Source organism: Ranitomeya imitator, chromosome 7 (genome assembly GCF_032444005.1).
Source record: "Ranitomeya imitator isolate aRanImi1 chromosome 7, aRanImi1.pri, whole genome shotgun sequence".
NCBI classification, from domain to species: Eukaryota; Metazoa; Chordata; class Amphibia; order Anura; family Dendrobatidae; genus Ranitomeya; species Ranitomeya imitator.
In genome coordinates, this window is record NC_091288.1 from 213,102,753 (window position 1) to 213,118,190 (window position 15,438).

The following is a 15,438-nucleotide window of genomic DNA, read 5'->3' on the forward strand; positions in this document are numbered from 1 at the left end:
CTTCTTGCCCCTGTTCCCCGTATTTCCTCTTCCCTGTATCCCCCCATATCTCCTCACCCCTGTTTCCCCGTATCTCCTCTCCTCTGTATCCCCTCATATCTCTTTGCCCCTGTTTCCCCTTATCTCCTCGCCCCTGTTCCCCCGTATCTCCTCTCCCCTGTATCTACCCGTATATCCTTGCCACTGTATCTCATCTCCTCTGTATCTCCCGTATCTTCTTGCCCCTGTTCCCCGTATTTCCTCTTCCCTGTATCCCCCCCATATCTCCTCACCCCTGTTTCCCCGTATCTCCTCTCCTCTGTATCCCCTCATATCTCTTTGCCCCTGTTTCCCCATATCTCCTCGCCCCTGTTCCCCCGTATCTCCTCTCCCCTGTATCTACCCGTATATCCTCGCCCCTGTATCTCATCTCCTCTGTATCCCCTCATATCTCTTTGCCCGTTTCCCCATATCTCCTCGCCCCTGTTCCCCCGTATCTCCTCTCCCCTGTATCTACCCGTATATCCTCGCCCCTGTATCTCATCTCCTCTGTATCTCCCGTAACTTCTTGCCCCTGTTCCCCGTATTTCCTCTTCCCTGTATCCCCCCCATATCTCCTCACCCCTGTTTCCCCGTATCTCCTCACCCCTGTTCCCCCGTACCTCCTCGCCCCCTTATCTCCTCATATATCCTCGCCCCTGTTCCCCCATATCTCCTCTGTATCCCCCCCGTATCTCCTCACCCCTGTTCCCCCGTATCTCCTCGCCCCCTTATCTCCTCATATATCCTCGCCCCTGTTCCCCCGTATCTCCTCGCCCCTTGTCACATTACACCAGGACGCGCTCTTCTTCACCTGGTGACGCCAGTTTATAAGTCGGTGGTGATGCTGGTAATGGGGCACACATCCCTCCTCTCATGTCTCTTATCTCTCCTCAGACCCGTAGCTATGGAGACAGCGCTGGAAGATGTGAAGCCTCGGCCCCCCGCCCCGGTGCACATCACAGTTCTCCGAGCACATGATCTGGTAACACCTCGTATGCTGCACCTCACCTGATCAGCGCCGGTCACCTGTTAACGCTTCTCTGCGCCGGCAGATTCATATCTCACCCCTGAGATCATGGCCTCCTGGGGCCGAGAGCGCGAGACGCGGGGATGGTGGGCTTTACCGTAACATGCTGAGGACCACCAGCTTCTCCTGTCAGGGGCATGGGGGGGATGTCCACCAGTCATTAGGGCCAAGTCTGGTTATAACATTTAGAGGGGCTTTTGGTGGTTTGAGGGTTTATTCATTTTCATTCAGGGTGGTCTGCAGTACAGAAAAGGTAATGAAAATATCCCTGATGGTCCATGGTTCACAAAGCGTTAGTAGTTCTATCCCTGGAGGTCCAGGGTGTAGAAAGGGTTAATGGAAGTATTCCTGGTGATTCAGGGTTAAGAAACAGTTGACATTAATATCCGTGGTCAAGGTGGTGGTCTAGGGTGCACCTCCCTGGTGGTCTAGGGTTACCAAGGGTTAATGGTAATATACCTGGTGTATAGGGTATAAAAAGGGTTATTGGTAATAGCCAGGGTGGTCTAGGGTTAGAAAAAGGGTTAATGGTAATATCCCTGATTGGCTAGAGTGCAGAAAGGGTTAATGGTAATATCATTGGTGGTCTACAATACATATCCCTGGTGATCTAGGGTTCAGATAGGTTTAATGTTAATTTTCATGGTGGTCTTGGGTTATCAAAGGGTTAATAGTAGAAGTGGCAATAGCGATCCCCCCCCAGTCATCTTAGGTAGTGAAGGTGTAAGGCGACATCTCTGGTAGTTAAGGTGTTAATAATAATGTCCCTAGTGGTCTAGGGGGCACAAGGGTTTACTTGTTATGGTGCCTCTTGCAGTTGTCAAAACCTTTACCCGGCTGAAGAGTGTAATATTGATGTCCCTGGTGGTCCAGACTATTGAAAGGGTTAATAGTAATGACCCTGGTGATGTTCGATGTAACTGATACTTTCCCTGGTGGTCTGGAGTAGTGAAGGGGTTACTAATAATATCCCTGGTGGTCTGGAGTAGTGAAGGGGTTACTAATAATATCCCTGGTGGTCTGGAGTAGTGAAGGGGTAACTGATACTTTCCCTGGTGGCCTGGAGTAATGATGGTGTTACTGATAATATCCCTGGTGGTCTGGAGTAATGATGGTGTTACTGATAATATCCCTGGTGGCCTGGAGTAGTGAAGGTGTTACTGATAATCTCCCTGGTGGTCTGGGGTAGTGATGGTGTTACTGATAATCTCCCTGGTGGTATGGTAACCTCTTCACTACCCCAGACCACCAGGGATATTATCAGTAACACCATCACTACTCCAGACCACCAGGGATATTATCAGTAACACCATCATTACCCCAGACCACCAGGGAGATTATCAGTAACACCATCACTACCCCAGACCACCAGGGATATTATCAGTAACACCTTCACTACTCCAGACCACCAGGGATATTATGAGTAACCCCTTCACTACTCCAGACCACCAGGGAGATTATCAGTAACACCATCACTACTCCAGACCACCAGGGAGATTATCAGTAACACCATCTCTACCTCAGACCACCAGGGAGATTATCAGTAACACCTTCACTACTCCAGACCACCAGGGAAAGTATCAGTTACCCCTTCACTACTGCAGACCACCAGGAATATTATCAGTAACACCATCACTACCCCAGACCACCAGGGATATTATCAGTAACACCATCACTACTGCAGACCACCAGGAATATTATCAGTAACACCATCACTACTCCAGACCACCAGGGAGATTATCAGTAACACCATCATTACCCCAGACCACCAGGGATATTATCAGTAACACCATCACTACTCCAGACCACCAGGGAGATTATCAGTAACACCATCACTACCCCAGACCACCAGGGAGATTATCAGTAACACCATCATTACTCCAGACCACCAGGGAGATCATCAGTAACACCATCACTACCCCAGACCACCAGGGATATTATCAGTAACACCTTCACTACTCCAGACCACCAGGGATATTATCTGTAACACCATCATTACCCCAGACCACCAGGAATATTATCAGTAACACCATCACTACTCCAGACCACCAGGGAGATTATCAGTAACACCATCACTACCCCAGACCACCAGGGATATTATCAGTAACACCATCATTACCCCAGACCACCAGGGATATTATCAGTAACACCATCTCTACCCCAGACCACCAGGGAGATTATCAGTAACCCCTTCACTACTCCAGACCACCAGGGATATTATCAGTAACACCATCATTACCCCAGACCACCAGGGATATTATCAGTAACACCATCACTACCCCAGACCACCAGGGAGATTATCAGTAACCCCTTCACTACTCCAGACCACCAGGGATATTATCAGTAACATCATCACTACCCCAGACCACCAGGGATATTATCAGTAACCCCTTCACTACTCCAGACCACCAGGGATATTATCAGTAACCCCTTCACTACTCCAGACCACCAGGGATATTATCAGTAACCCCTTCACTACTCCAGACCACCAGGGAGATTATCAGTAACACCATCACTACCCCAGACCACCAGGGATATTATCAGTAACACCATCACTACTCCAGACCACCAGGGAGATTATCAGTAACACCATCACTACCCCAGACCACCAGGGATATTATCAGTAACACCATCACTACCCCAGACCACCAGGGATATTATCAGTAACCCCTTCACTACTCCAGACCACCAGGGAGATTATCAGTAACACCATCACTACCCCAGACCACCAGGGAGATTATCAGTAACACCATCACTACTCCAGACCACCAGGGAGATTATCAGTAACACCATCACTACCCCAGACCACCAGGGAGATTATCAGTAACACCATCACTACCCCAGACCACCAGGGAGATTATCAGTAACACCATCATTACTCCAGACCACCAGGGAGATCATCAGTAACACCATCACTACCCCAGACCACCAGGGATATTATCAGTAACACCTTCACTACTCCAGACCACCAGGGATATTATCTGTAACACCATCATTACCCCAGACCACCAGGAATATTATCAGTAACACCATCACTACTCCAGACCACCAGGGAGATTATCAGTAACACCATCACTACCCCAGACCACCAGGGATATTATCAGTAACACCATCATTACCCCAGACCACCAGGGATATTATCAGTAACACCATCTCTACCCCAGACCACCAGGGAGATTATCAGTAACCCCTTCACTACTCCAGACCACCAGGGATATTATCAGTAACACCATCATTACCCCAGACCACCAGGGATATTATCAGTAACACCATCACTACCCCAGACCACCAGGGAGATTATCAGTAACCCCTTCACTACTCCAGACCACCAGGGATATTATCAGTAACATCATCACTACCCCAGACCACCAGGGATATTATCAGTAACCCCTTCACTACTCCAGACCACCAGGGATATTATCAGTAACCCCTTCACTACTCCAGACCACCAGGGATATTATCAGTAACCCCTTCACTACTCCAGACCACCAGGGAGATTATCAGTAACACCATCACTACCCCAGACCACCAGGGATATTATCAGTAACACCATCACTACTCCAGACCACCAGGGAGATTATCAGTAACACCATCACTACCCCAGACCACCAGGGATATTATCAGTAACACCATCACTACCCCAGACCACCAGGGATATTATCAGTAACCCCTTCACTACTCCAGACCACCAGGGAGATTATCAGTAACACCATCACTACCCCAGACCACCAGGGAGATTATCAGTAACACCATCACTACTCCAGACCACCAGGGAGATTATCAGTAACACCATCACTACCCCAGACCACCAGGGAGATTATCAGTAACACCATCACTACCCCAGACCACCAGGGAGATTATCAGTAACACCATCATTACTCCAGACCACCAGGGATATTATCAGTAACCCCTTCACTACTCCAGACCACCAGGGAGATTATCAGTAACACCATCACTACCCCAGACCACCAGGGAGATTATCAGTAACCCCTTCACTACCCCAGACCACCTGGGATGTTTCCCTTTCTTGTGTATTATTTTAAGAAGGGGCGGTGTTGTGCCCCCCATGCCCTGTGCCGTGCTTTGCCCTGAGTGTGGTCTCTCTGGCACAGAGAGGAGTGAAGGCGGACGCCCCGGTCACCTATGTGAGGTCGGAGTTTAATAACGCCCTCCTGGGAGACTCCCCCAAGCTGGAATCAGCCCCCAGTAAACCCACCGAGTACAACTTCACTACCAGCTTGGACATCGGCGGTGACGGTCCTCACAGCCTGGACGACGTGGCACACAAACCCGTCTTATGTAAGTGTCCTGTGCCCGGCGGACCCCCGGTGCTGTACATGGCAGAGACGCCCCTGAGTGGCAGTCCCCGGTATTGACCGCTCGTTGTCTCTAGTGACCGTCATCGAGATCTTACCCAAGGAGAAGAAGCAGAAGGAGGAGAAGACGAGCGTCTTGGGGCAAAGCGCGGTGGACCTGCTGCCCTTACTGCGAGGTGAGGGGCGTCTGACTTTTTGGGGTTTCTCTACGCACACCTCTCCTCGCCCGTAGACCTGCTTGGTGTTTGGGGTCCACCCTCTCCCCCCAAGGTGCCCGATGCGCTTCCACATTGAGGGTCTCTGTCTTTATGCTTTTCCCGAGGATGGGGCTGGCCGATGTGCGGACCCTCAGGTCTCTTGGCGGGGGGATTTAGCCGGTGATGGAGATTTGAACGCCCCCCGCACTGTGCGCCCCCCGACCCGCCCCTCCCCCCCCCCGCATTGTGCGCCCCCCTCCCTGGAGACGTTTTATAAGCTCGGGGTATCTAGAGTAGACTCCTTAATGGCGGGCACTACAGGTCCCAGCCTTCCTCTAGTGACCCCGCCACACTCCTCTCCCTGGCGGCCTTTATCAGGGTTGTCACCTGCAGACCCGGTGTGGAAGTGAGCCTCTTCGGAGCGCCGCCCCTTTAATCATTTTCCTTATTTCTTGTTTTTAGGCGAATGTAACTTTACGGTGACCGTCCCCCTGCACCCGGTCCAGGGGTCTCCTCTGGAAACTGCCCACCCAGATGCCAAGGTAATCATCTACCGGGAGGATGAGGTTTGGGAGCTTCTGCTACTCTGCTTGCTGTCAGGAAACTGGGATTTTCCTGTCTCCATTCGGATCTGACCTAATCCTTCTCACAGCTGCTGTGCTGTTACTGTGTCACACGTCAGTATGAATGCTCTGCCTATACACCGTACGAATCCCAATATGGCCTCCGAGGTCAAAGGAGAGTCCATGCTATTGGGCCGGTGTGTGTGGGTATAGCATAGTTGGCCACATGTGCCACGTGACCCCATTGGCACAGATCAGGGGTAACCGCCGGGAAATACCAGTGTGATCGCACCCTATTATGAGGAATGTCAGTGCTGGTGAGGGAAGAGAGGCTGCACACACAGCGCAACACCAAGAGCAGCAGCACAAGCGTCACCTGGTGGTGAAAGAGTGGTCAGACGGGCCGAGTCAGAAACAGTCAGGACAAGAAGTACCAGAGGTCACAGCAATACACGTGGTCAACTACAAGCCAGAAGTCAGAGCCAGACGGGAGCAAAGATAACAGACAAGAGACAGTCAAACAGGTCAGAGGACAAGCCGGGTCACATACCAAGAGGTCCAAATACAGGGAGTGAACACTAAGACAATCACGGAGGCAGGAAAGGGAAGTCACGGGAACAGAGTAAATGGACAAAACATGGTATCAAGGGGTCAACTGCTCTAGCTGACATTGGTCTGCAGGTACAACAGACTGAAATAACCCCACCAAACCCAAAACGAGGCAGAGAAGGTTAACTCCCGCATGACCAGACCGGGGAGAGAATAACCTGAAACAAACCCCGGCCTGGATCATGACAGTCAGCTCCTGGATGTTGGCCGGAAAGTTTCCATTCACTGACAGCAAGCAGATGGTTATTGGGCTCAGATCCGCCTGCACGCCTTGTCCACATTTCTCTACATCGCAGCCCAGCCTGGAGGTGGCAGTGTCGGTCCCGGCGCCCTTACTCACTGAGTCACAGATAAGTCAGGGGAACCTGCTCCGAGTGACCATGGAGGCCGCGTACTGTGTCCCCGAGTCCTGGGCCCTCAGCGGGCCGCAGTATAACTACGTGGCCAGTCTTCAGCTCCCGTCGGTGGGAGAGGTACGGTGGGCCTGGGGGGGTTATGTGGCCCCCGATGTGTGAGTGTGGCCGCTGCAGATGATCTGATACTGATCCTGCTCCGTCCGTCATCCAGAGAGACGCCACTCTCATCTTCTCCAGCGGCGTCCTGAAAGGCGGCGGGGAGAGCGAGCCGGTCTCCAGACGGAAGCGGTGGCCCATGAGCGGCATCTCGGCCCCCGGAGCCCAGCATATCCCAGAATCCTTCATCCTCACAGGGGCCTACGAGGAGGAGGATGGAGAGATGAACCGGAAAGAGGTGAGGGCCTTATCCAATATACGGGAGCGGATGGGCCGCACTATTGGACGCTGACTGCCATGGTTTACTGCAGGACAGGGAGTTCCGCACCGAAGCCGAGACCCACAAAAAGAGGGTGACGTGGGACATGGAGAGACGCTGCTGCCTCGATCAATCCGCCGTGACCAGGTGACCAGAAGCTTCTTATATCACAGGTTCTGGGAGTGCAACCGCCGTATTATGTGTCAGGTGCCGCCTGCGGATCAGTATGTTCCTCCTTATTCACAGCTTACAGAAGCGGATAGCCGAGTGCCGATACTGGCCGGTGGAGATAATGAGAGCGCCGTATTCCCCAGCCGGCAAATCTAAACCAGGAAAAGTAAGTGGCAGAAGCAGCAAATATATAGCCACACAAGTATCCACCACTAGGGGGAGCACCCTGTATACAGAGATACATGATAAGATCCTGTCTGCAGCCACCACTAGGGGGAGCTCCCTGTATACAGAGATACATGATAAGATCCTGTCTGCAGTCACCACTAGGAGGAGCTCCCTGTATACAGAGATACATGATAAGATCCTGTCTGCAGCCACCACTAGGGGGAGCTCCCTGTATACAGAGATACATGATAAGATCCTGTCTGCAGTCACCACTAGGGGGAGCTCCCTGTATACAGAGATACATGATAAGATTCTGTCTGCAGCCACCACTAGGGGGAGCTCCCTGTATACAGAGATACATGATAAGATCCTGTCTGCAGCGACCACTAAGGGGAGCTCCCTGTATACAGAGATACATGATAAGATCCTGTCTGCAGTCACCACTAGGGGAAGCTCCCTGTATACAGAGATACATGATAAGATCCTGTCTGCAGTCACCACTAGGGGGAGCTCCCTGTATACAGAGATACATGATAAGATCCTGTCTGCAGCCACCACTAGGGGGAGCTCCCTGTATACAGAGATACATGATAAGATCCTGTCTGCAGCCACCACTAGGGGGAGCTCCCTGTATACAGAGATACATGATAAGATCCTGTCTGCAGTCACCACTAGGAGGAGCTCCCTGTATACAGAGATACATGATAAGATCCTGTCTGCAGCCACCACTAGGGGGAGCTCCCTGTATACAGAGATACATGATAAGATCCTGTCTGCAGTCACCACTAGGGGGAGCTCCCTGTATACAGAGATACATGATAAGATTCTGTCTGCAGCCACCACTAGGGGGAGCTCCCTGTATACAGAGATACATGATAAGATCCTGTCTGCAGCGACCACTAAGGGGAGCTCCCTGTATACAGAGATACATGATAAGATCCTGTCTGCAGTCACCACTAGGGGAAGCTCCCTGTATACAGAGATACATGATAAGATCCTGTCTGCAGTCACCACTAGGGGGAGCTCCCTGTATACAGAGATACATGATAAGATCCTGTCTGCAGCCACCACTAGGGGGAGCTCCCTGTATACAGAGATACATGATAAGATCCTGTCTGCAGCCACCACTAGGGGGAGCTCCCTGTATACAGAGATACATGATAAGATCCTGTCTGCAGTCACCACTAGGAGGAGCTCCCTGTATACAGAGATACATGATAAGATCCTGTCTGCAGTCACCACTAGGAGGAGCTCCCTGTATACAGAGATACATGATAAGATCCTGTCTGCAGGCTCCACTAGGGGGAGCTTCCTGTATACAGAGATACATGATAAGATCCTGTCTGCAGCCACCACTAGGGGGGCTCCCTGTATACAGAGATACATGATAAGATCCTGTCTGCAGTCACCACTAGGAGGAGCTCCCTGTATACAGAGATACATGATAAGATTCTGTCTGCAGTCACCACTAGGGGGAGCTCCCTGTATACAGAGATACATGATAACATTCTGTCTGCAGCCACCACTAGGGGGAGCTCCCTGTATACAGAGATACATGATAAGATCCTGTCTGCAGTCACCACTAGGGGGAGCTCCCTGTATACAGAGATACATGATAAGATTCTGTCTGCAGCCACCACTAGGAGGAGCTCCCTGTATACAGAGATACATGATAAGATCCTGTCTGCAGTCACCACTAGGGGGAGCTCCCTGTATACAGAGATACATGATAAGATCCTGTCTGCAGTCACCACTAGGGGGAGCTCCCTGTATACAGAGATACATGATAAGATCCTGTCTGCAGTCACCACTAGGGGGAGCTCCCTGTATACAGAGATACATGATAAGATCCTGTCTGCAGCCACCACTAGGGGGAGCTCCCTGTATACAGAGATACATGATAAGATCCTGTCTGCAGTCACCACTAGGGGGAGCTCCCTGTATACAGAGATACATGAGAAGATCCTGTCTGCAGCCACCACTAGGGGGAGCTCCCTGTATACAGAGATACATGATAACATCCTGCCTGCAGCCACCACTAGGGGGAGCTCCCTGTATACAGAGATATATGATAAGATCCTGTCTGCAGCCACCACTAGGGGGAGCTCCCTGTATACAGAGATACATGATAAGATCCTCTCTGCAGCCACCACTAGGGGGAGCTCCCTGTATACAGAGATACATGATAAGATCCTGTCTGCAGCCACCACTAGGGGGAGCTCCCTGTATACAGAGAAACATGACAAGATCCTGTCTGCAGCCACCACTAGGGGGAGCTCCCTGTATACAGAGATACATGATAAGATCCTGTCTGCAGCCACCACTAGGGGGAGCTCCCTGTATACAGAGATACATGATAAGATCCTGTCTGCAGCCACCACTAGGAGGAGCTCCCTGTATACAGAGATACATGATAAGATCCTGTCTGCAGCCACCACTAGGGGGAGCTCCCTTTATATAGAGATACATGATAAGGTTCTGTCTGCAGCCACCACTAGGGGGGCTCCCTGTATACAGAGATACATGATAAGATCCTGTCTGCAGTCACCACTAGGGGGAGCTCCCCGTATACAGAGATACATGATAAGATCCTGTCTGCAGCCACCACTAGGGGGAGCTCCCTGTATACAGAGATACATGATAAGATCCTGTCTGTAGCCACCACTAGGGGGAGCTCCCTGTATACAGAGATACATAAGATCCTGTCTGCAGTCACCACTAGGGGGAGCTCCCTGTATACAGAGATACATGATAAGATCCTGTCTGCAGCCACCACTAGGGGGAGCTCCCTGTATACAGAGATACATGATAAGATCCTGTCTGCAGCCACCACTAGGGGGAGCTCCCTGTATACAGAGATACATGATAAGATCCTGTCTGCAGCCACCACTAGGGGGAGCTCCCTGTATACAGAGATACATGATAAGATCCTGTCTGCAGTCACCACTAGGGGGAGCTCCCTGTATACAGAGATACATGATAAGATCATGTCTGCATCCACCACTAGGGGGAGCTCCTTGTATACAGAGATACATGATAAGATCCTGTCTGCAGTCACCACTAGGGGGAGCTCCCTGTATACAGAGATACATGATAAGATCATGTCTGCAGCCACCACTAGGGGGAGCTCCCTGTATACAGAGATACATGATAAGATCCTGTCTGCAGTCACCACTAGGGGAAGCTCCCTGTATACAGAGATACATAAGATCCTGTCTGCAGTCACCACTAGGGGGAGCTCCCTGTATACAGAGATACATGATAAGATCCTGTCTGCAGCCACCACTAGGGGGAGCTCCCTGTATACAGAGATACATGATAAGATCATGTCTGCATCCACCACTAGGGGGAGCTCCCTGTATACAGAGATACATGATGAGATTCTATCTGCAGCCACCACTAGGGGAAGCTCCCTGTATACAGAGATACATAAGATCCTGTCTGCAGTCACCACTAGGGGGAGCTCCCTGTATACAGAGATACATGATAAGATCCTGTCTGCAGTCACCACTAGGGGGAGCTCCCTGTATACAGAGATACATGATAAGATCATGTCTGCATCCACCACTAGGGGGAGCTCCCTGTATACAGAGATACATGATGAGATTCTATCTGCAGCCACCACTAGGGGAAGCTCCCTGTATACAGAGATACATAAGATCCTGTCTGCAGTCACCACTAGGGGGAGCTCCCTGTATACAGAGATACATGATAAGATCCTGTCTGCAGCCACCACTAGGGGGAGCTCCCTGTATACAGAGATATATGATAAGATCCTGTCTGCAGTCACCACTAGGGGGAGCTCCCTGTATACAGAGATACATGATAAGATCCTGTCTGCAGTCACCACTAGGGGGAGCTCCCTGTATACAGAGATACATGATAAGATCCTGTCTGCAGCCACCACTAGGGGGAGCTCCCTGTATACAGAGATACATGATAAGATCCTGTCTGCAGCCACCACTAGGGGGAGCTCCCTGTATACAGAGATACATAAGATTCTGGGAGAAGCCGTGTAGTCAGAGTTTGGTTGTCAACACCAGGACCTGAAGCTTTTTTTCTGTTCTAGCAGCAGCACGGCGACGAGGAAGCGGTGGTCTCATTCCATGGTGTGGCGTATATAAACATGGTCCCCCTGTTGTACCCAGGAGTCAGACGTCTTCGTGGCGCCTACAGGGTTTTGGCCTATCAGGACGCGGAGGTGCTAGAGAAGGTAAGATGGGTAATGCCCAGTATATACCCGCATAGCGCCATCATACTGCCATGCTGGGCACAATAGGTTTGGAGTTTCTTCATCACTTAAAGGGATTCTCCAGATTCATGTATAGAAAATAGTATTATGTACTGAACGTTCGGTGACTTTGGTCCCATTGTTCGTAAAGTATTCTTGATAAAGGGCTTGCGATAGACCACCACATGTCTTCTGTGCCGACCTCTGCCTACAGTTGGCCCCATTGTGTTTCAGATGATCACCATGTCTGCTTGCCTTCATGACTGGGAGCCTTAAAGGGGTTTTTTACCGTTTTCGTACAAGGACAGTGTCGGATAGAGCTTGTAAATACGAGCAATTTTGTAATTTGCTCCTCAGTAAAATTTTCGGCCGTTCTTGAGATATTAACACTTTTTTCACACAATAGCGGTGGTCGGTCTCCACGGCAACGAACTGTAAAGAAAAGAAAACCGTTAATATCTCAAAAACGGCTATGAATTTTAACAAGCAGTAAATTACAAAAGTACTTATTTTCATGAGCACTATCTGACAACGTCCATGTATGTAGACGAGAAATACCCCTTTAATTGATTCAGTCCAGAGATTGTGCAGATTGTATGCTTTCCACAGCTGAGCGTTTGTTACAATCGTATCCATTCTGATCCAGTCCAATAGCAGCAGTGATGCAGTACCGAGAACGGCCACTACTTATTATATATGGAGATAATATTTTGAAGGATATGTGACTCTGTTCTTGATCCGAGACCCCCAATAATGTTTCCAGGCGTCTCTGAGTCCCCCCTACACCGGACGTTCCTGCTGCCTCACTGATGGTCTCTGTCTCTTCTTCTTGTAGACGAAGCGTGACCACAGCGTCCTTCGTGACGTCGCCCGTCAGAACAGCCTGATGAGTAGACTGGCAGCCGCCCCGCTGGGCGTCAACTCTCCGCACGTGAAACCCACCCCCAGCCGCCTGGGCAAAGACGAGAAGGGCGCCAAGGAGAAAGAAGGGAGCCGGCGGGTGAGGCCGTCACCCCGCTGTATGTCAGGGACATCTGTGGCCATTTCTGCAGAGCAACCAATCGGATTCCTGCAATATTTTACCAGAGCTGTGAAGTCATTGGGTTCAGGATCTCCGTTTGTTGTCAGGGAATAGCGGCCGATATTCGGGGTCACACCTTCCGACTACAAACCAGACCTGATTGTATCCAACCGGCACAAGACGGTTCCCATTCACTGACAGCAAACAGGGATCTAAGTATTAGTAAGGAACAATAGGAGCGAATTACCCATCAGCCATTGTTACACACTGTATTATACCCCAGAGCTGCACTCACTATTCTGCTGGTGCAGTCACTGGGTACATACATTACATTACTGATCCTGAGTTACACCCTGCATTATACCCCAGAGCTGCACTCACTATTCTGCTGGTGCAGTCACTGTGTACATACATTACATTCCTGAGTTACATCCTGTATTATACCCCAGAGCTGCACTCACTATTCTGCTGGTGCAGTCACTGTGTACATACATTACTGATCCTGAGTTACATCCTGTATTATACTCCAGAGCTGCTCTCACTATTCTGCTGGTGCAGTCACTGTGTACATACATTACATTCCTGAGTTACATCCTGTATTATACCCCAGAGCTGCACTCACTATTCTGCTGGTGCAGTCACTGTGTACATACATTACTGATCCTGAGTTACATCCTGTATTATACCCCAGAGCTGCTCTCACTATTCTGCTGGTGCAGTCACTGTGTACATACATTACATTACTGATCCTGAGTTACATCCTGTATTATACCCCAGAGCTGCTCTCACTATTCTGCTGGTGCAGTCACTGTGTACATACATTACATTACTGATCCTGAGTTACACCCTGCATTATACCCCAGAGCTGCACTCACTATTCTGCTGGTGCAGTCACTGTGTACATACATTACATTCCTGAGTTACATCCTGTATTATACCCCAGAGCTGCACTCACTATTCTGCTGGTGCAGTCACTGTGTACATACATTACTGATCCTGAGTTACATCCTGTATTATACTCCAGAGCTGCTCTCACTATTCTGCTGGTGCAGTCACTGTGTACATACATTACATTACTGATCCTGAGTTACATCCTGTATTATACCCCAGAGCTGCACTCACTATTCTGCTGGTGCAGTCACTGTGTACATACATTACATTACTGATCCTGAGTTACATCCTGTATTATACTCCAGAGCTGCACTCACTATTCTGCTGGTGCAGTCAGTGTGTACATACATTACATTACTGATCCTGAGTTACACCCTGCATTATACCCCAGAGCTGCACTCACTATTCTGCTGGTGCAGTCAGTGTGTACATACATTACATTACTGATCCTGTGTTACACACTGTATTATACCCCAGAGCTGCACTCACTATTCTGCTGGTGCAGTCAGTGTGTACATACATTACATTACTGATCCTGTGTTACACACTGTATTATACCCCAGAGCTGCACTCACTATTCTGCTGGTGCAGTCACTGTGTACATACATTACATTACTGATCCTGAGTTACACCCTGCATTACACCCCAGAGCTGCACTCACTATTCTGCTGGTGCAGTCACTGGGTACATACATTACATTACTGATCCTGAGTTACATCCTGTATTATACCCCAGAGCTGCACTCACTATTCTGCTGGTGCAGTCACTGTGTACATACATTACATTACTGATCCTGAGTTACACCCTGCATTATACCCCAGAGCTGCACTCACTATCCTGCTGGTGCAGTCACTGTGTACATACATTACATTACTGATCCTGAGTTACATCCTGTATTATACTCCAGAGCTGCACTCACTATTCTGCTGGTGCAGTCACTGTGTACATACATTACATTACTGATCCTGAGTTACCTCCTGTATTATACCCCAGAGCTGCACTCACTATTCTGCTGGTGTAGTCACTGTGTACATACATTACATTACTGATCCTGAGTTACCTCCTGTATTATACTCCAGAGCTGCACTCACTATTCTGCTGGTGTAGTCACTGTGTACATACATTACATTACTGATCCTGAGTTACCTCCTGCATTATACCCCAGAGCTGCACTCACTATTCTGCTGGTGCAGTCACTGTGTACATACATTACATTACTGATCCTGAGTTACCTCCTGCATTATACCCCAGAGCTGCACTCACTATTCTGCTGGTGCAGTCACTGTGTACATACATTACATTACTGATCCTGAGTTACACCCTGCATTATACCCCAGAGCTGCACTCACTATCCTGCTGGTGCAGTCACTGTGTACATACATTACATTACTGATCCTGAGTTACCTCCTGTATTATACCCCAGAGCTGCACTCACTATTCTGCTGGTGCAGT

The 15,438-nt window shown here is 49.7% G+C and overlaps 1 protein-coding gene across 2 annotated transcripts in view; it reads left to right on the forward strand.

Annotated features, from left to right (window-relative positions):
* The first annotated feature begins 920 nt into the window (after nt 1–920).
* LOC138645437 (cilia- and flagella-associated protein 70-like) overlaps nt 921–15,438 on the forward strand; it is a 29,692-nt gene continuing 15,174 nt past the window's right edge. For both annotated transcript variants that reach the window (XM_069734765.1, XM_069734766.1), the window contains exons 1-10: nt 921–1,003; nt 5,161–5,347; nt 5,442–5,540; nt 6,024–6,103; nt 7,030–7,206; nt 7,301–7,483; nt 7,557–7,651; nt 7,751–7,841; nt 11,913–12,056; nt 12,910–13,074. In XM_069734765.1, coding sequence (XP_069590866.1) covers nt 926–1,003; nt 5,161–5,347; nt 5,442–5,540; nt 6,024–6,103; nt 7,030–7,206; nt 7,301–7,483; nt 7,557–7,651; nt 7,751–7,841; nt 11,913–12,056; nt 12,910–13,074 — 1,299 coding nt within the window. In that variant the 5' untranslated portion in view covers nt 921–925. The remainder of the gene's footprint in view (nt 1,004–5,160; nt 5,348–5,441; nt 5,541–6,023; nt 6,104–7,029; nt 7,207–7,300; nt 7,484–7,556; nt 7,652–7,750; nt 7,842–11,912; nt 12,057–12,909; nt 13,075–15,438) is intronic.